At 38.6% G+C, this 22,316-nt stretch overlaps 1 protein-coding gene across 1 annotated transcript in view; it reads right to left on the bottom strand.

Moving 5' to 3' along the window:
* The window catches only part of RTN3 (reticulon 3), a 59,365-nt gene extending 38,866 nt beyond the window's left edge, over positions 1-20,499 (bottom strand). The window contains exon 1 of the mRNA XM_052661650.1: positions 20,232-20,499. Within this exon, the coding sequence (XP_052517610.1) occupies positions 20,232-20,376 (145 nt within the window). The 5' untranslated portion in view covers positions 20,377-20,499. The remainder of the gene's footprint in view (positions 1-20,231) is intronic.
* Positions 20,500-22,316: the final 1,817 nt, after the last annotated feature.

Genomic DNA, 22,316 nt, shown 5'->3' with positions numbered 1-22,316 from the left:
AGTTAGACTTGTCATTTTACAGACACAAGTGGACAGAAAGAATTAGTAATAATTCATGGTTAATTACTAAGTGCCACTATCATGTGCCTGACACTGTTTTAGAATCTAGATTAAAAACCAGTGAACTCAGAAAAAATTCTTGCTTTTGTGGAGCTTACAGTAGAGTGGGAGACAGAAAAGAAGCAAAGTCAACAGATAAAATGATGATGATGACGATGGTGACGATGGATTTGAAGAAATGAAAAAGAAAGCAACTGATATTGGATGCTAATGAAAGAATGCACACAGTATTAGAAACAAAAAAAAAACCACGTATGGTAGGGAGCTTCCTGGTGGTCCAGTGGTTCGGACTTGATGCTTTTCTCTGCCAGCAAGACCAGGTTGACAAACTAAGATCACACAAGCCATGTGGTGCGGCCACACACACAAAAAGAGGATGGTAGAAATGTTCTGTGCTTTGTCAGGACACAAAATTCTCAGTTTTCTAAGCCTTGTTTCTCTTCTAACTTCCTTGAACTCCTAATACTCCAGAAGTTTAGAATTAGGTATACAATAATCTGAGGTAAAAACTAGATTAGGTTCGAAATCTTATTCTCAGAATACCAAGTTCTGTACTGAATGCCGTAACTTCTTGACAGACTTCATTTTACTGAAGATTCTTTAATATGACATAGCTATTATATACACAAAAATAGCTTTATCATGTTCCCTAATGATAATGTGACAATACTTGGAGCAGACAGTGTTTTCTGAAGGGACAGGTTTAGGGGCTAAACAGAGTATGACGCTGCATTCTTTCCTCAGTAATTAGGAGAGTAATTCCTCAGCTAATAGCATCTATTAGCTATTACTCTAGATATTAGCTCTCATGACAGTCAATCAAGCTTCCCCACATGTAGCAAAGTAAGTTAGCATTTTTGCTTTAATTTTAATAATTATCTTGCTTAGAATTTCAGCAAATGGAAAGAAGTTCATTTGGCTATTTGAAATTCTAACAAACTTGAACAGAGCTGATTTGTATCAAGACATGCAAAAAACCAGTCTGGAAGTAAAGTGCTTACAACGGTAAGAAAACATTAAATAAAACAAAGACCAGAATCTAATAGGTCTTTAGAAACTAAGCTCCATTAGCAAAGACTCTTCCAATTAGTCAGTATGACACTTAATAGTCATTACTCAGAAATCTCCATTTACGTATATTATCTTAAATAAGACTAGGAAATTAAGTTGGCGGTCATACTCTAAATTTCTAGACCACTCCCAAACCCAAAAGTTGCAAAAGCCTTTCATCACACTTACTAATGGTGTGTGGCCTTGTCAAGTTGCTTAATACCATCTGAAAATTGGGATACTAAAGCACCTAACTTAAGAATAGCTATGAGGATTAAATTGAGTTAATATATTAACTCAAAATTTTGACTGGAATAAGGCAAAAGCTCCATTTGACTAGAGAATCTTGCATGGAAACTGAAAAAGTTTCCCCCCTTCTATATCCAGAGTATTTTATCTCACAGAACAAGATGTAGTTAAGGCGCTAAGTCATGTCTGATTCTTGCAATCCCATGGACTCTAGCCTGCCAGGCTCTTCTGTCCATGGGATTCTCCAGGCAAGAATATTGGAATGGGCTGCCATTTTCTCCTCCAGGGGATCTTTCAGGCCCAGGGATCAAACCAGAGTCTCTTGCATTGCAGTTGTATTCTTTACCGCTGAGCCATCAGGGAAGCCCAATCACAGGATGAAGAAACAACTTTTAACCGAATACTGTGTATGTGTCAAGTGAATACTCTGAATTGAAAAAGCCTCTTCATATACTGTTTACTCTATCCTTCAAAATATCTTCTCTTACTCTCCAAACCGTCTTTTAGAAAAGGGTTTAGTATTTTTTTATTCAAGTGTTTTGTAACTTAATAATGAAAACACAATGTGATCTAGAAACAGGTAAGCAATAATAAATATTGTATATTACACTTCTTCCTTAAAACAGTGAATAACTTGGGATTATGCTAGTTACCATTTGGTTACTACCCAGCCTCAGGAAATTCATTACTTTTAGTTGGTAATATAGAAAAAGCATACACCAGTGAAGAAAGGGTGCCAGCCTGTAGTAAGCCACTAAGTTACGTTTTCACATACATACTATGCTTATTCATACAAGGGAGGCTTGAAATATTCAGGTATAGGTTTTCCTACACTTGAATTTTCTCACGTTCACAAAACAAGAGGGAAAGACAAATAATCGTGCAAAACAGTATCAGCAATTTTCAGCCAAAGCATTAAAATAGGAAGTTAGCCAGCAGACACTTGGCAGCCAAGCTAGATCCTAAACAAAAAGTCTATTTTGTACAAAGAAAAATGTTTTGCTTTTGTAAAAAATAAAAAAAAAAAGGCTGTAACTGGCAATTTTTTTTTCCCTCAATGCTTGCCCCAAAGTTCAGTGTTTAACTTCCTATTCCATATGCCTACTGCATTACTCAAATTATTTGCAAATATACACTACTGTAAATGTGCTTCCAATTCTGGGTGGTGGATAGATCCTTCTTATAATCTTATTTTCACCCACTTTTCTTCCAATGTTTTCTACAGAAAATTGTAGTATTTTCCAGCCTCTACTTTTCATCAAAGATTTCAAAAGGAGAAACCAAATTTGATTTTGTATCTGATGGAGGGAGTACATCCCCCAGATGATACTAAATTACAACACTAACAGCAATAATACGCTTAAAATGGTCATTTCTGCCTCTTGTGTTCTCATGTTAACATGACATCCTAAAAAAACTGTAAACCTTAAAATATCACTAATACATCATCTTCACTGGAGGTAATGGTTATAATATATGGACTTCAGAGTCCTAGGTGTATCATTTACTCACTGTGTGACCTTGAACAAGTTATTTCACCATTTAAAACCCCAATTTCCTCAATTAGTAAAAGAAGCAGTACCTTTTCTCCATAAAATTGGTTGTGAGGATTAAATGAGATAAAAAAGTACTAGCCACAGTAAAACCTCAAAACAAACAAACAAAAAACAACCCATCCCAAATGACCACATAAACTACATCTATACCTCCTTATTTAACAGTACAGGAAAACGTTAAAATTTACTCCATTTTGAAATGCTCCAGGATTAAGTTGAAATTTAAATCTGCTTGATGAACTAAAAAAGGAATTAATAAGCAAAAAATTGGAAAGGACCTACTCAGGAATACAACTTACTTAAGAAGAACGGATTATTCTTGACATTCTCAACATAAATTAGTTTTCAAAAAGCTTAACAGGTTAGCTTAAGTAGTTGTATTCTTCAAAGTAGTACAACTTAATAAAGACTACACAATTTCCTTTTGAAAGATTTAACTGCCCTTTCTTCTTAGTCCAAATTAATGACAACTTTGGGAATTCCCTGGTGGTACAGTGCTTAGAACTCAACACTTTCACTACTATGGGCCCAGGTTCAACCCCTGGTCTGGGAACCAAGATCCCATGAGCTTAGCAGCATGATCAAAAAACAGAAAAAGACAAGTTTTAGTACATGCCTCTCCTTGAAGTCCAATAATGATAAATACATATTTCAATATTAAAAATGTCATTCTTAAGCATGAAAATGTCATTTTTAATTACTGCTACATATTGCTTAATATGGCTTGAATAGAGTGAAAGTGAAAGCCGCTCAGTTGTGTTCAACTCTTTGTGACCCCATGGACTGTAGCCTGCTAGGCTCCTCTGTCCATGGAATTCTCCAGGCAAGAATACTCGAGTGGGTGGTCATTCCCTTCTCTAGGGGATCTTCCCAACCCAGGGATCGAACCCAGGTCTCCTGCATTACAAGCGGATTCTTTACCAGCTGAGCCACCAGGGAAGCCCTAATATGGCTTGGATATATATAAGCAAGGCACAATTCTCCAAGGCTAAATGGCTGAGGGATATGAAAGCCAGAGACAGATTAGCTGGGTTAGTGCCAGTTATAGAATCAAAGGTACCTGCTGGCGACAGTCACTCTGAAAGGCTGCAGCTGGGTGGAACTGGTCCTTGCTATTCTCTCCAGGGGGTTTAATCCAGTTAACTAAGTCCTACAACAGCTTCCTTTCCCTTGCTTTTATTAAGGCAGACTAGAAGCTACCAGTCTTGGCCACCCTAGAACACACCTAATCACTTGCCAAAGAGTGCCCTCAAAAAACTGAATCAGCTGATCTCTAGACCTGCCAATGAAGCAGAGCACCAGCTGGGTTGCTTTTCCATTATAGGAGAGAATGCTAGTAATAGAGGCTAGATTGGAACACCTGCAGGGATATGACATTTTTAACTGCTTTTTTACAATACAATACCCTTTTAATAACAACATACTCTGAATCTGCACTGGTCAAAATAACTATAAAAGGAAGAATGATAAATCTATTTTTTTGAACAAACTCTCATAGTCACTGTGAAACTGAAACCTGCTTGAACTTTTAACTAGAAAAATCCCTTTTATTTACCTCTGATTTGAGTGTGCATATAGTTTCTCCTAATATGGATTAAAGTAATTTTTAAAACTATGACATATCTTCTCAACATTCTATATATTAGGCATGTTGTGATTAGGTTGTATTGTCACACTATTTAGACTATCAATTTTTTCTATATGAAAAAAGTGACTATGAAGAAAGTATCTTAAAAGATCTGAAATACTTTGAGAAAATATAATTATTTGTTCTATTTACACTATATTTTTAACTGACATCCTCCAGAATAGAATAAATATAATATCTATTTGCCTAAATTATTAAATTTCTCATGAGGAAAAAAATACCCTTAAAAATATAAATCTAGTTGGGTTCTAGATGTTGAGGATCAATTTGTATGTTTATTTCCTAACATTCACAAAATATCTATCTTTTAATATACACAAGTTAATTTCAAAGGTCATGATTTGACCCAGAAGATATCCAAATTCACACAGTGAGGTACACTGTAAAGGAGCTGGGGACTCTAATGCTATCAGTCTGAAATGAATGCAATAAACTGTCTATCATGTTTCCCAAGAAGCAGATCAGACTCTGAAAAAAACTTTTACTACGTTTATTTTATCCTATTAGGTTTTATATTCTTACAAGGTGAAAGTCTTCCTAATAAACCAGCATGCTCACTTTCATTCCAGCTAGGACAATAAACGCTTTGAACATGGCTTCTTAAACCTATCTAGTGAGTTTAATTATCTTTTTTAAAATAATGATTTTCCGTTGACCTAACCCTGAGGTGGAGTACAAGAGCACAAATGAAACAGCACTTTTTTAAAATGCAAATCGAAGCAGCACAAAGCATACTCTCTTCCATATAGCTATCAACTCTGATTCCCTTCCTCATTGATAGAGTAAAAACAACCCCCCAAAACACCATAATTTAATCTCCAGGAAAACAAGCCTTGCTTGCCAAAAATTCAATTGACTTATTCAGTGTTCCCAGGCAATCTGGAACTGGCCTAGCTCTTGGGACGAATCTCAGATAAGTCCACACTAAAGTATTCTAGCTAGGATGGTCTATTAGTTCAGTGGAAGCACAGTTTTATATAGTTTTCCCAAATGCACTACCTCTCCAAACAAATTAGATAACTGCAAATCAACAGGTTGAATGCATTCTGGACAAAGTGTGTTTTCTGAGCTGTAGTTCTTTCTACTCCAAGTTCTTTGGGCAAGTTTTTAATTTTTAAAATACTCAAAGTTACACCTAAAGCTTATGCTATGTTAAAGGGTCCACCCAGCCTCATTCTATTTTATTGAGCTTTACAAGAAAGTCATTAGGAGTTGCTAACTTGTATTTAGTTTTTATTTTAGGGAGTTTGGGGGCAACAGAAAACTCGTGCCTCATTTCCCCAGTTACAGCCTCTTTCTCAACATTTTTCTTTTATTAATGCACACAAAAAATGACAGACTTGCCTTGTGAGGTCGAAAATAGAGATACAGGCTGAGAGGAAGAGGAAGAAACAAAGGAATCTGAAAGAAAATATACAGCGTGAGAATTTGACAACCTCACATAGGAATTTGAGCTTTAACTTTTTTTTTTAAATTTGGCAAAGCATTGTAATTTCACTGGGTTTAAGGAAGAGGGGAAAACCCAAATCTATAATTCCAATGACTGTTTTCACTCACCTGGCAGCAAAACCTTATTTCATTTTCAAAATGCATTTCTAAAAGTTAATCAATTCAATTTTTTCTGTCAGATATTTTCACCCACAAAGGAAGAAAAGAGGAACCCCTGGAATTTTTAAATAATCTCAAGAAAGATAATGCTCCCCTGCAACTTCATGCAGGAAACAAAAAATAGGTATCTGAGTACTAACTGGTTTTGCTTAGAACAATTTTTAACTTCATTTTGAGGAGTCAGCCATGAATATAAGCATTTAAACACGTATAGTTGGCAAATATGTAAAACTGATGCTAAATACTGAAAAAAAAAAAAATTAAATCACAATTAATCCACTGGGAAAAACAGGACCAATGTAAAAAATCTCCTATCTCTAACACTGGGACTTATATTTCTCTAAATTTGGCAACATATATCAAAATTTTAAATGCATAGACTTCCCCTACCAACCCCTAAGCATATTCTTGAACTTGGTAAATATATCTGCATACATATACAAAGACATGTACATCAGGGAGGATATTCATAAGAGCGCTGATTATAAACACCGTAATAATCTAAATGACCATCGATAACAGCCTAGTTAAATAGTTACCTCCAGATAATGGAATACTTGCCGCTACAAAAAACAATGAGATACAGCTATGTATGTTGATATATTAAATTGAAAAGCAAAGTACTGAAGTTCATACAGTGTGCTTCCATTTGTTAGCTGGCAACAAAAGGAACTTTGAGGTCTAGGGCAGGAGGGAGATTTGCTTTTCATTACAACCTTTGGCCTTTAAAAAAACTAAAGAATATAAACTGCCTTCAGTAAAAATGGGAAAAAAATTAATAAAACAACATGTGAAAAACAAAACCCTGAAAAAGTACCCCTAAGTATACCGATCTTCACTTAACTCCTTTTTCCCTTGTAATTATAAAAATGTTTTCACAAATATCAGAAATAAACTTAAAATGAGGAGATTGCTTTAGAGGACTGGGCCACTGCTATATCTGCAAGCACTAATCTAAACACAACACAAGGAATATAGCCTATATTTTATAGGAACTACAAATGGAGTTTAACTTTTAAAAATTGTGAATCTTTGTATTGAACATCTGTAATTTACATAATATTGAACATGAACTATATTTCAATTAAAAAAAGAAAACTATTTAGTTGACAGAAACGGAGCACGTTAACACCAAGGCAGAACTTAGTGGACAAGAGGCAGTAATTTGGTAACTCAAGACCAGAATTTTAAAACCCACTGTTTTTTAATTATCTTAAAATGAAGCACCACATTTACTCCTACCACTGAAAAACAGTATTCTTTTCTTTCTTAAAACAAGCATTTCTATTTAATTTTTCCAAATGGGTTAATGTCTACATGCAATTATCTTCAACATTAAATCTCTGCCAACTGAATACACCTGAAAATCCAAACGCTAAGTAAGCCTGATGCTAAAAAAGATTCCATGAACCTACCTTTTCATTTCCACCTGACACCCTCCTAATGGAAAATTTCAACACAAAAATTTTTATGCAACACCATCTGTTCTGATACAGGACACAGATAATCAGAAGTAGTTTGCAACAATATTGCAAGAGCTCTTTTAACTTACAAAACCATACTGTATTCATATGCCATATTGATGCAGGCAACTGCACCCAAAAAAGGTGACCTTAATTCACAAATACTAATAATTAAATCAAATATTATCTACAAGTAACTGAGTCTAGGCACTGTAACAATGCAGAGATGATGGCTGTGCCCACAAGCAACTGAAAAAGACAAACCAGTAAAACTGTTTGCATTATGGGAAGAATGCATAGAGCAGAGGCAGAAGAGATGATGTTCATCGGATGAACAAGACAAGGGAAGGCAGTCTGGAGAGAAGGAACATCTGGCCAGATTCCAAATAGCTTTAAATATCATACAATGAAATTTGAATTGTATCATATGATGTGTAATGAGGACTCACTGAAGGTAAGGGATTGACAATACCTCACGTGTTTTAAAAACTCAGGGTAAAGTGAAAATGAAAGTTGCTCAGTCGTGTCCGACTCTGTGATCCCATGGACCATACAGTCCATGGAATTCTCCAGGCCAGAATACTGGAATGGGTAGCCTTTCACTTTTCCATGGGATCTTCCCAACCCAGGGATTGAACCCAGGTCTCCCACATTGCAGGCGGATTCTTTGCCAGCTGAGCCACATGGGAAGACCAAGTATACTGGAGTGGGTAGTTTATCCCTTCTCCAGGGGATCTTCCCCACCTAGGAATTGAACCAGGGTTTCCTGCATTCAATTTACTTGCAGGATCTTAGTTCTCCAACTAGAGTTTGAACCCAGGCCCTCAGCAGTGAAAGCCCAGAGTCCTAACTGTTGGACTGCCAGGGAATTCCCTCCTCTCTCTTTTGGGTGTGTATCTATTACAGATTTTTGGTTTGCGGTTACCACGAGATTTCTATATATGTGATTATTTTAGGTTGCTGATCTCTTAATTTCAAACAAATCTTAACAACCCTACATTTATACTCCCCTCCTCTCTCAAGTTTATGTGTTAAAACTCCATCGAACAAAGACGATGGAGAGATCCTGTCCCCATACCTCTTAACCTTTCCCTCCAGCAGTACGCTGAGTAGGTAAGCAGTGGAAAAATGGGGAGGAAAAATAGGAAAAAGGCACACCAGTGGAGGTTTCCAAATTCTTATCAAGTCTGTGTTAGATGGATTGCTCAGGGGGAGAGAAAGACAGAAAAAGCTTTGGATTGGATGTGAGAGTCAACTTTTGATTTAGATCAGGAGAAAATACACTAATAAACCTGATTGTTTGAATTTTCTAAACTGCAGTAAAAAACAGTTTCAATGAATTACTTATTTTGGTGGTATCCATTCCTTCAACACCAGCAGAATAGAGACTATACTGTTAGAGAAATAAGTTATTCCGGGAAAAACTTTGTAGAATGACTTCTATAACGTCAAAGCTTTTTCCTTTGTGCTAGTTTCTACAGATTATTAAAATTTCCTCTAGTACATAAAAAATGAAGTGTTTGAAATTTATCTAAAATTAGTATAATGAAAATAAAAAATTAATCTGTTCTTTCAAACATCTTTTCTTATTCTAATTTTAAAACAAATTATTTTTGGACTTCTCTGGTCGTGAAGTGGTAAGAATCCACCTGCCAATGCAGGGCACACGGGTTCGATACCTGGTTCAGGAGGATCCCAACTGTCCCTGCGCCACAACTACCGAGATGGCGCCTGTGCTCACCAACAAGAGGAGCCACTGCAATGAGAAGCCGATATACCACAACGCAGAGCAGCCCTCGCCTGCCTCAACTAGAGAAAGCCCTCGTACAGAAATGAAGACCCAGCACAGACAAAAATAAGTAAATTTTATCATTTAGCTACCCTTTTTGCTTTATAGCTGAGCCCCCCTACACACACAAAAGGCACTCTTTCCACTCTCATGACCACAGTTCTTTCTTTTTTAAAATTTATTTTTTCATTGAAGGATAACTGCTTTACAGAATTTTGTTTTCTGTCAAACATCAGTATCAATCAGCCATAGTTGTACACATGTCCCCTCCCTCTTGAACCTCCCTTCCATTTCCCTCCCCATCCCACCCCTCCAGGTTGACACAGAGCCCCTGTTTGAGTTCCCTGAGACATATAGCAAATTCCCATTAATTATATATTTTACATATGGTAATGTAAGTTTCCATGTTACTCTCTCCATACATTGTAGTTTTGATTTGCATTTCTCTAATAATGAGCGGTGTTGAGCATCTTTTCATGTGTTTGTTAGCTGTCTGTACATCTTTGGAGAAATGTCTGTTTAGGTCTTTTCTCCACTTTTTCAGTGGGTTGTTTGTTTTTCTGGTATTGAGTTGTATGAACTGCTTGTGTATTTTGGGAATTAATACTTTGTCAGTTGTTTCATTTGCTATTATTTTCTCCCATTCTAAGGTTTGTCTTTTTACCTTGTTTATAGTTTCCTTTCCTGTGTAAAAGCTTTTAAGTTTAATTAGGTCCCACCTGTTTACTTTTGTTTTTATTTCCATTACTCTAGGAGGTGGGTCCTAGAGGATCTTGCTTTGACTTATGTCATCGAGTGTTCTGCCTATGTTTTCCTCTAAGAGTTTTATAGTTTCTGGTCTTAGATTTAGGTTTTTACTCCATTTTGAGTTTATCTTTGTGTATAGTGTTAGAAAGTGTTGATGTAGCTGTTCAGTTTTCCCTGTACCACTAATTGAAGAGGCTATCTTTGCCCCATTGTATATTCTTGCCTCCTTTGTCAAAAATAAGGTACCCACAGGTGCGTGGGTTTATGTCTGGGCTTTCTATCTTGTTCCATTGGTCTATATTTCTGTTTTTGTGCCAGTACCATACTGTCTTGATGACTGTAGCTTTGTAGTACAATCTGAAGTCAGGAGGGTTGATTCCTCCAGCTCCATTCTTCTTTCTCAAGACTGTTTTGGCTATTTGGGGTCTTTTGTGTTTCCATATGAATTGTGAAATTTTTTGTTCTAGTTCTGGGGAAAATGCCATTGGTGATTTGATAGGGATAACAGTGAATCTGTAGATTGCATTTGGCAGTACAGTGATTTTCACAATATTGATTCTTCCTAGCCAGGAACATGGACTATCTCTCCATCTGTTTATGCGGTCTTTGATTTCTTTCATCAGTGTCTTATAATTTTCTGTATACAGGTCCTTTGTCTCTTTAGGTAGGTTTACTCCTAGATATTTTATCCTCTTTGTTGCAATGGTGAATGGGATTGATTCCTTAATTTCTCTGATTTTTCATTGTCAGGATATAGGAATGTAAGTGATTTCTGTGTATTCATTTTGCATCCTGCAACGTTGCTAAATTCACTGATTAGTAATTTTCTGATAGTATCTTTAGGGTTTTCTATGTACAGTATCATGTCATCTGTAAAGAGTGAGAGCTTTATTTCTTCTTTTCAAATCTGGATTCCTTTTCTTTTTCTTCTCTGATTGCTGTAGCTAGGACTTCCAAAACTATGTTGAATAATAGTGGTGAGTGGACACCCTTGTCTTGTTCCTGATCTTAGGGGGAATCCTTTCAGCTTTTACCACTGAGAATAACGTTTGCTGTGGGCTTACCATATATGGCCTTTACTATGTTGAGTAAGGTTCCTCTTATGCCCATTTTTGGGAAGAGTTTTAATCATAAATGTATGCTAAATTTTGTCAAAGGCTTTTTCTGCATCTATTGAGAGAATCATATGGTTTTTATCTTTCAGTTTGTTAATACGGTGTATCACACTGCAAATATTGAAGAATCCCTGCATCCCTGGAATAAACCCAACTTGATCATGGTATATGAGCTTTTTAAAGTGTTGCTGAATTCTGTCTGCTAGAATTTTGTTGAGGATTTTGCATCTATGTTCATCAGTGATACTGGCCTGTGGTGTTATTTTTTTGTGTCATCTTTGTCTGTTTTTTTCATGACCACAGTTCTTGATGGCAACTCAGGATCTCAGTAAAAACTGCTAAACTGAGCCAGTTACTGTCCTCTCCCTCATCAGAGCTCCAGGAACAGGGAGACTGATTTTCTCCCCAAACTTTATGCCATTTTTTCCTTTTTTAAAACCTTTTTGTGCTTACTAGACCTCCACTGCATTACTCATACCTACTTGCCTCTCCCCAAACAATTTCTATTTCATGATTAAAGCTTTCTCTTATTAAAAAATTATTTTAGAAAATTTTATATTTACAGAAAAGATTATTCAGCACTGTTTCTGCTGTTGTTAACATGTTATATTAGTATGGAGGTATTGATAAATGTCACAATTAAAGAACTAATATTGATACATTACTAATAACTAAAGCCCATACTTCCCTGAGATTTCAATAACTTTTCCCTAATGTTCCCTCCCTGTTTCAAGATCCCATCTAGGAAACCACATCACATTTTGTCATCATGTATCTTTAGCCTCCTTTGGACTATGACAATTTCTCAGGCTTTCTTTACTTCGATGATCTTGACAATTTTGAAAAGGACTGCTCAAGTATATTTCACAGAATGTCCCACAATTTGGGCTTGTCTGATGTTCTTCTCATTGTTAGACTGGAGTTATGAGTTTAAGAGAGGATTACCACTAAGGGGTAACCCTTCACTTAAGTAAAGGGCTGCCCTGTCATACCATATCAAGGTATGTACTATTAATATGACTTATCAGTGATGATGTTAACCTTGATCCCCTGGCTGAGGTAGAGTTTACCAAGTTTCTCCATGGTAGTACTTTTCCCCACCCTTCTATACTGTACCCTTTGGAAGCAAGTTACTAAGCATTTTCCCCACTTAAGGCATGGGGGAGAATCTACATAAACTGGCAGGCTAATTTTTAATAATTTTAATTTACTAGAGCTAACATAACTATTATAAAAATAGGCCAATTAACAATGTTTTGGCCCTCTGGAATCAATAAACCAAATAAGATCTAATATCCATTCAACTTATTTGCTATTGGAAACAAATTCCAATCGGACTGGAAGCACCTTATGGCTAAGGATCATCTTACATGTCCCTGCATCTTTCATAAGGCACAGAATATGATGGTCAGCATACAGTAGAAGACACAGGATATGGAGGCTTGAACATTTATAGAGCCTTAGCAAGAGTTTAAATTGTTATTTGAGAAACAGACTTTGAGTCTGGACATTAGCCCTACTGATGTAGTAGTTATGCATTTCACTCTAGGAGAAGTCAAGATGCTCACTCTGTTACAACACAAAAGAGCTGGAAAGCTTTCTTTGTACATATGTAGAGTAAATACTTATGCAAACTAAGAGGAAAAATAAACAGAACTCTTCTTGCAAAAGAAACAAAATTAGAAAGTCTGACAAAGAAACAAAATGAAGCATAAAAATAGTAAATCAGTTACAAATGTTTTAATAACCCAACTTCTAAGTAGTGCTATATTTACTGTTGTTAAGAGTATTTTACTCTTCTGCAAATAATGTTTAAAACATATTAAATCAAAATCTCAGATTCTGTTAGAAGATGGAAATCAGACTTATTTTAACACATTTTAAAATTCTGCCACATCATACTAGGTTACTACTGAGTAGTTAATAGAAGTGAATCTCTACTACACCAAAATGTGGCATTCAAGTGGTTATAATTTTCTGGATTTAAAGCCATTAGTGGAAAATACTAGAGTCCAGAAGTAAGTAGTAAAAGAAGACAGTCTGAAACATACAGTATATTTGGATATAGTCTTATGCACTTATATGAAAAGTCTCTCCTCAGCACCAAAATGAATATATCAATTTCCACATGCAGAAGGTTTTACAAAGTTTACAATCTGACTTTCAAAAACAAAATTTTCTTAACCTGAGGTTTATGAGTAGATTTTATAGTAGTTCATGAATCTGTGAAAGTTGACGCAATACTTCAGTTATATGCATTATTTTCCTGGGAGCAGAGGTTCTCCATCTATTCATCCATTCCATAATGATAAAGTCTTTGCTCTCATTAAAAAAATACAAAGGCCTGCTCTGTGCCAGGTTCTGACAGGCATCAGAGATAGAGCAGTGAATAAAACAGCGAAAACCTCCACTCTAATGAAACTTCTATTTTGTGGCAGGCAGACAATACACAAAATAAAGAAGTCAAAGACTGTAAGACAGATTATGACAAGTGATAAGAAAAATAAAGCAGGAAAAGGGGTTTTTCTCTTATGCAATTTTGATAAGGTAGCCAGGCAAGGATCTAAGGGTGGTGAGAAAGCGAAGAGCTGTGAGAATGTATGAGGGAAGAGCATTCTAGGCACAGTGAACAGCAAATAAGACACTGAGGGAGGTATTCCTGGTGTGGAAAACAACATCAGTGTGGCTAAAGCTAGGTGAGCAAGGGGCAGGCTGGGGCCAGATATTACAGGGCTTCATAAGCTTTCTAAGGACTTCAGCATTTAATCTGAGTGTGATCAGAAGTGACTAGAGCATATGCCAATGACTGAAATGATCTGACTTAATTTTTCACAGACTCACACCAGCTGCTGTGTGGAGAAAAGACTGAAGAGAACCAAGAGAGAAAGTCTGGAGATCAGTCAGGAGGCAATTGCAGTAATTCAGGAGAGCTATGACAATAGTCTGGACCAGGGTAGTAGTGATGGAGCTTGGGAAAACTGGTAGTCACTGTCATTTGCTGATTGCTGCGTAAAGGAAAGAGAGGAATCAAGGGCATTTAAAATGAGGAAGAGAGACTTCTCTGGCAGTCCAGTGGTTAAGACTCCATGCTTCCAACACAAGGAAGGGTTCAATCCCTGGTCAGGGAGCCAAGATCCTGCACTCCTCACAGTGAGGTTAAAAAATAAATAAATGAGAAAGAGAAGTAACCACTGGATTTAATAACATGGAAAATAACTGGTGTATTTGATGAGAGAAGTTTCTGTAGAAAAGTGGACCAAAAAGCCACCTGGCTTAGAAATCATGGGACCAGAAGTGAAGGTTTCTAAGTTAACTGAACTTGGTTAACCAATAACTGAATTTAAGAGGGTGACAGAACTATTTTTATCACATGTTGTTTCAAATTTGAAAGAGAGGCAGTGTACGTATTTGAAAGAACTGAGTTGGATCCTTAATCCCGGTTTCATCGTACCTTTAACTTCATAGCCACAATGCTTGATGTATGCTTAAATATTTGTTAAATTAAGTTAATGTACTGGCAGAAATTAAACCATAAAGCAATACACAAGTGTAAGACATAAATCAAGTATTTCTGCCTTTTATGTAAAATGAAGACAATGCCCACTGTTGAAATGCTTTCAGGTGGCTCCATGTTAGTTTTGCTAAAAATGTTTTTCAGAATACCTTTCAATATATCCTCAAGGGCAAACTGCCAGTGAGGAAGAAGTCTAGAGAGGCCTGTCTCCAACACCACGCCCCCACCCCCAGGTTATGATGATGTGCTTATGAGGAAAATTGAACCAACAGACTGGAAAAAACAGGTAAGAATGTTTCTTTGAAATTTAAAGAGACCATCACAAGAGGAAGCTAACTGCTAACAATTACTCACCCTATCACAAAATGTAAAACAGAAACACAAATCCTATAAAGTATTTACAGGGATTTTCTGCAGGAGTTCCGCAGTGGTCCACTGGTTAAGATTCAGTGCTTTCACTGCCGTGGCATGGGTTCAGTCCCTGGGTTGAGGAACTAAGATTCCTGCAAGTGGTAGAGCGCAACCAAAAACAGAAAAGAAAGAAATAAGGGGATTTTCTCTGAAATTGCAGTATTACAGAGTAACATGTCCTACTCTAGTAACAGATGTTACTAGTCACAGATATGTAGTAAAACACTGCAATGATGCAATCATAAGCACTACTGATTACAGCTAAATTTACTTAATATACATGCGAGCGTGCTAAGTCACTTCAGTTGTGTTCGACTCTTTGCAACCCCACGGACTGTAGCCTGCCGGGCTCCTCTGTCCATGGGGTTCTCCAGGCAAGAATGCTGGAGTAGGTTGCCATTCTCTTCTCCAGCGGATCCTCCCAACCCAGGGATAGAACCAGCGCCTCTTAAGTGCCCTGCATTGGCAGGCAGGTTCTTTACCACTAGTGCCATCTGGGGACTTCCCTGTGGCTTAAGACGGTAAAGAATCCATTGCCTGCAATGTGGGAGACCTAGGTTCAATCTCTGGGTTGGGAAGATCCCCTGGAGGAGGGCATGGCAACCCACTCCAGCATTCTTGCTGAGAATCCCATGGATGGAGGAGCCTGGCAGGCTACGGTCCATGGCGTTGCAGAGTCCGAACTGAACCGACACTATTGAGTGACTAAGCACAACACAGCACAGCGCCACCTGGGAAGCCCATTTAGTATACACACTTCTCAAAAACACCTGCAACATACCCCACGACCCAAAATAATTCTAGAAGCGCTGTTATAAATAAATGGGATAAAACTTCAGTCTCCTGTGCAACTCCTGAATGACTTAAATCATATGAACATAATATCAACTTGGTAATTTTCATCTAAAAAGTTATACTACAAAATTTATATTTATTTCATAAGTCTGTACAATTAAGGAGGCAGTTATAAATTCATCATTAACGATAAAGTTGGACACAGACTATAAGGTACGTACATACAACAAATACACATAGTTAATCATTTATTTGGAGCTTTTGTAATTCTGCTCAGAATTACAAAAATGGTAGTTCTAGGTTTATGGCTAGTCTAAAGAGAAGTGCCCTTCTACAGAACAATGTCTTGGCTCACACAAAACTGGAAACCTTAATGTTCCTTCTGCCCTTCAATGACACGTCACCAACTCCTTCACTACCAAGCTTCATTTACAGATGCTTATAAACTTCACAAGATTAAACAGATGACTACTGCATCAGTAAGGATATATAATTTCCTCATCACAGAAAACAGTTGGACACGAATGAGGGACTGGATAACACCACCACCACAGAATACAATAAATGTGATATTAGTTTCATTTTGTTTACAGACCATCTCTAAAATAATAAAAATAAAAACACCAATGGCTCTTACCAGCTACTACATAAACAATTCCTTAGAGATTTCAATTTAAGGAAGGTGTAAGTGTTAAACATATGTGGACTGGTTTGTTTGATCAGAATGGTTAAATTATTTGTGAATCTGACTCTAAAAGAAAACAGCATTAAAAGATATCTTCTATTCCCAGGGAATCAAAACCATTCAAATCAACAAGCATTTGTGAACCATACTACATGACCATTCTTGCCCTTTCCTGTCCTCTTGCTTCCAGTGACAGGAGTTTTATAATGTATCATAACTATACTTATGGTCAGCATGCTACAGAAAATATCTTAGCATACTGATGCCAAGCGACCTATGAAACATCTTGGCTTCACCCCCAACTTCTTTAACAGGTCAGTTAAGTGAAAGGAGTGGCAGCTCTTATAAATATGAGGGGTCAAAAGCTGAAAAAACCAATTCACTTTTATAAAGAAGAACAAAGTATAAGAGCATCCTTTACTGTGAGAAAGATTTATGATTTCTCACTTATTCAATTGTTCTTTGTATCTATATATTTTAAACCTACAAATAGATGTATCAAATACTAGGTATTGTTATTCAATAAAAGTTAGGATTTAAGGGCAGCAAATTTGTCTAGGTCACATTCCTGAGGCTCAGGATGTGCACAAGGTGATATGGTCAATAAGCATAGACAGGACTGAAATATAGGTATCTCTGGAACTCAAGTCTGTGTGTTTATCACCATATTACACACTCACTGCTAATCTGACATGTGTACAATACAGACTTCAGTGTTGAACAGTAGGTAGTCAGAGTTTTTTTTTTACTTAAGAGTTAAGACTGAATACAAATTACATAATCATGCGATTGACTGATATGTTAGAACAAAGCGTAAAAATGAAGCCATAACAAGTACATGGAACAACTCAGTTTCTCCAGTGAGGAAAGAAGTAATTAAAACAAAAACTTATGTGCATGTTTTTTTTTTTTAGTTGTCCAAGCTGTTTTTTTGCTTTGAGCTAACTTCCATGAACAGATACAAGAAATGTAGATTTATTTTGGCACCATGATTTTCAGAACAATAATAAAGAACCGTCTCTAGCAAGTTAAAGAATTTCAAAGGCTATAGACAGTAAACTATTAAACCACTTTTAAAGTTCAGGCAATAGACAGGTATCTATACTTGATATCCAGTAAGGCAACCCTCATCCTAAAAAGAATACTAATTATTTACGTATCTTTCACCTCAACCTCAAATTTCTGCCTCTGAAATCTTTGTTGTTCTTCAAAGGCAGAAATCTGGGAAGCCAATCCTGGCTCCTGACCTTCTCCAAGCATACATCACTGCCAGCTGCACTAACACTGAACGCACTGGATGAGAGAGCGCTATCACTAATGACTTTTTAAAAAATATAAATTTATTTATTTTAATTGGAGGCTAATTACTTTAAACTAATCACTTTTAATTAGAAATTAAATTTAAAAATTTTTTACTAAACAGGTAGGTCTAGACATAATTGTTTCCTGCAGGCACCAAGTGACCATCTACTCTTTTTTTTTAAACTCTTATTTTAAGTTTCTAAAACCACGAGAAGCTTGGTGAATGAAAATGAAGCTAAAGGCTGACATTAACACCTACAGATTTTTAAAACACGGTAAATTTTTAAAGAATCCATTTTATGAGTCAAATTGTGTAATAACAAACTTCATCTTATTTTCATGGTGCAAAAGCCTGAGACATTTCCTCTGAGAGATGGAGAAAACATGTGGCAAGGAGGAAGAGCTTTGGCAATGAAATTCTGACTATACACTAGTGTCTTAAGCTACACTTTTCAAGTAGTGACCTGACAAATGAGGATCTTGCACTGAACTCACTACAACTGTATTAATGATTTTTATACAATATTAATACATATTTGCAGTGGATAAGAGTTCAAGGTGGCGAAAGTATCTATTTTTCATGTGCATCAAAAATTTAAAATCAAGAAAATCAAAAGGTATGCACAAAAGGGCCAACAACGTAAGAGTAACCAATGACAAGTGATTAAAGCCAAAACACCAAGTTGCTAAGTATATAAGGAAGCTGCTGTTCATCTGGACCGTTGCCCAGAACACAAAAATTTGGAGGAGAAATGGTAGTGGTTTAAAGGGGACAGGGGTTCTAAATTTGCTGCCTCATTCCTTTATCTGGACAGCTCATCTTGGCCTTGCAGAAGCTTCCTTTGATAACTGTTTCTACTGAAATGTCCATAACCACACTGGAAAATCCGAACGGATACCAAAGCATTTATCTGGAAATCCACTGTTTGAAAAACACCTAGATAATATATTTAAAGCTAAGATAAATTTTGTTCTTTAGAGAACCAATGCAAGATTCTCGCAAAGGAGACAATGAAGCATTTTAAAACGTCTCAAAATTCTTTAAGGTAGCTAAATAAAGAGCAAAATTATCTGTACTCCCCCGAGCTTATGGTCCTTCGACAAAAAGCTTTTCTTCTTCTTCAAAGACTGAGTTCCTTTAAGAACCACCACCACCTGCTCATGGTGCCTTTTTTTTTTTTCCCCTCAAGAAGGCATCTGCACTGCAGATCTCCGCCCGAGGGGAGCTTGCCAGCCAGCCCCCACCAGCAGGCAGACGCGTATACAATGGAAACTAAAAGCGGCCTGCAGCTTTCCTCCTAGTCTTTCATAGAGATGCGAGGAGAAGGGGGTTCCACCAGCTCCTGCTTTGTCTGAATTTTCTCCCCCTCCCCCCTTTCTGCGGGAAACACCCCCTTTTGTTATCCTTCGATCAATAACAGCCGACAAAAAGCATGGAATTAAAACGTCGATTGCTTGGCATGACTCTATCTATTCTCTTCTAGAATATAAGCTGCTAACCTCGTGTCCCCACCCCCACGCCGCGCCACTGAAGAGCAGGCTGTGTTGCAGATGCAGCCACGGATCCATCTTGGACCGTCAGCAGCTCCCTCCCAAATCTTCCCTGAGCTATTCTCATCACGCCTCCTTCTACCTCCAAGCCTCTGAAAAATCGGGCATTCCGACTCAGGCCACAAAAAAATTATTAAAGGCGGATGAAAACAGTACAGAAAACGGCGTTAGTGTGTCTATTAAACTTCCTCCTTCTCCCCATGGGTAACCGAAAAAAAAAAACCACCCCATATTTTCTGGAAGACAACCATGAACGGCTGCTTCTGTCAACACCTGTCTGCAAACCTGCAATGCAACCCAACCCTTTCACCGCCATCCCCTCAAAATCCTAACAGGGCATTTCTCCTACCACCAACCTGCCCCGATCCTCTCAGTCTCTCTAATCCTCCACTAAATCACCCCGGTTCAGGGGACAGATTCGCACCCCCTCTCCACTGGTGTCTTGCGCCCACCTGCCCAGTCTCGGCGTTAACGCCCACCCGCGGGAATACCTCCCCTCCCCCAGTCTGTTTTCCCCACACCCCGTTATTTCCTCACCGCCTGCAAGACCTGTCACCCCCCTCCCCCTTAGCCCATTTTCCAGACGCTCCTTCCCGGGGGCTGAAGCCTCCAGGACGCGAGGATGATGTGCCGTCCCTGACCCCCTAGGGTCCCCCTCCCGAGGTCGGGGTCCCCCGGCGCGCCTCACCCGCACAGGAGGAGCCGCAGCTCTTCGTCCCCAGGGCGGGGCAGGCTCCCGGGCTCCCGCTGCCACCACCGGGCGCAGAGGACTCGGCCCCGGAGGACGACGAGGAGACAGACGGGGACTGAGTGGCTGCCGACGGCTCCGCCATGGCTGCGCGAGCAAAGGCGGGAGAGGGGTGAAGAGAGATGTGGGACGGGAGACAGGGAGGGGAGAGAAAATAATCCGGCAGCTGGCTCTCCAAAGTCGCCTCGCCTCTCCTACTCCGAGGACAGACTCCGACGGACTGACTGACTCAGCCGAGCGCCGCGAGAGGGCGGGAGAGCGACCGCGCAGGCGCACAAGGGCCCTCGGGCGGGGGGCGGGGGCGGAGACGGTCGCCTTGCGACCACTGACGCAGGGCGCAGGCGCAAGAACTGTCCCTCGGCGCTCCTCCAGGGAAGCGGGGCCAAAACCTGCTCCGCGCAGCGCCAAGGCCCTTGGAGAGGTGGGCGGCGCCCCTGGGGGACCTGGCGCAGGGGGCGTGGTCAAACACCAAGCTCCGCCCGCCACTGCGGCCGAAGTTGAGGGGGACCCTGCGGCTTAGTGTTTCTCCACGGATTTTTCTGTGATTGTTTTATCTTAGGCTGATTATGTGTTTTAACGATAGAAATTTCTTTTTGCTTCCATTATTGAAGCATATCTTTCCCGCAAATTCCAGAGCCGATGTTTTTTGTCTGATGCATTCCTACTCGTGACTCCGATGGTGACAACCACAGTTGTAGGCCCACTCTGCAAGGTGATTTATGGATTTTTCTGGATATATCCTAATACCCCATCACCATGAGGGACAGATGGTACGATCTCCCATTTGGTAGGTGGAGAAAGATGCTGTACAGAATGAAAAACTATTCCAATAACATTGCAATGCAGCCGCAGAACCTGCTTCACGTTCTTATGTTACTCTTCCCCAAAAGGGGTCTACCTTGGGTCCCAAGGTTGCCAGTTCCCTGTCGAATAACTAACAGAGAAGACATTCTGAATGAAAAAAAAAAAAGAGAGAGAGAGAGAAACTAATGAGAAAGAAGAGCCAGAAGATAACTGCTTGGCTGTGGTTATGGGATGGTAAAATTAGGGGTTAAAAATTGAGAATATGGCACAAAAGACATATAATTGAATTTATTCATCGCCTAAAAGGGGTCCTTAGTGGAAACTGTATTTGAAACCAGATACTATCTAATTTATACTGGATTTTACTCTTTTTGGCTTCTCTGGTTGCCTTGCAAAATTTAAAGCCCTCTACCTACAACTGGCCAAATGATTTGCAATGTGCATGATTCTTTTAAAAAAGGGAAATGTAGACTAGGAGTAATAAAAATCAAGGCTGTAGGGCTTGTTATTGCTAAAGCAGCAATCAATGACCCCAAGGGCAATTGCAGGATCAGCAGATCCTGCAAAGATGCAGCCTCATGAAGAGGGAGGTAGCCAGCCAAGCAGCCACAGAGAGGGAAAGCAATCTGACCAGTGGAAATCTTCTAGAACAGGCGGTGAACTACATCTGCCCTTGACAGAATTTAAGGTCAGGTAAAGCTGAGACAGGAGGAAAAAAAAAAAAAAGAAAAAACTTCTGGCCATTGAAACACTCTTAAAAAAAGACACAGAAGAATATTTCCCAAAATAACTTTGTGGCAAATATCTTACTCTAGCATTTAAAGCATCAGTTGATACTGCAGCAGCTTGTCCTTTGGATGACAGAGAGAAATGCAAACCAATATGATAAACCAGTTAGCTACCATTCTGATAAATATATAAATTTTAAGCATTTATATTATTAGGTGCTGGATAAAGAAATGAATGATGCTGGTCCCTAACTCTGACAGCAGTTGCTAGGATCTGCAGATCATGCCTGGAAAGGAACCCTATTTCCATATCTAGAAAGAGAGAAAAGAAGATAAGAATTGAGACGCTGATGTGGTCTTGGTGGTCTCTTTGGACCCTTCAGATTTTTCACACAAGAGGCCTTTGTGTGGGGACTTCTCTGGTGGTCTAGTGCTAAGAGTCTGTGTTAGCAGTGCAGGTGGCCCAGGTTTGATCCTTGGTCAGGAAACTAGA

The sequence above is a fragment of the Budorcas taxicolor genome, chromosome 25, assembly GCF_023091745.1.
Source record: "Budorcas taxicolor isolate Tak-1 chromosome 25, Takin1.1, whole genome shotgun sequence".
NCBI classification, from domain to species: Eukaryota; Metazoa; Chordata; class Mammalia; order Artiodactyla; family Bovidae; genus Budorcas; species Budorcas taxicolor.
The sequence above is the reverse complement of the archived record's forward strand: the minus strand, read 5'-3'. Positions and strand labels throughout refer to the sequence as shown.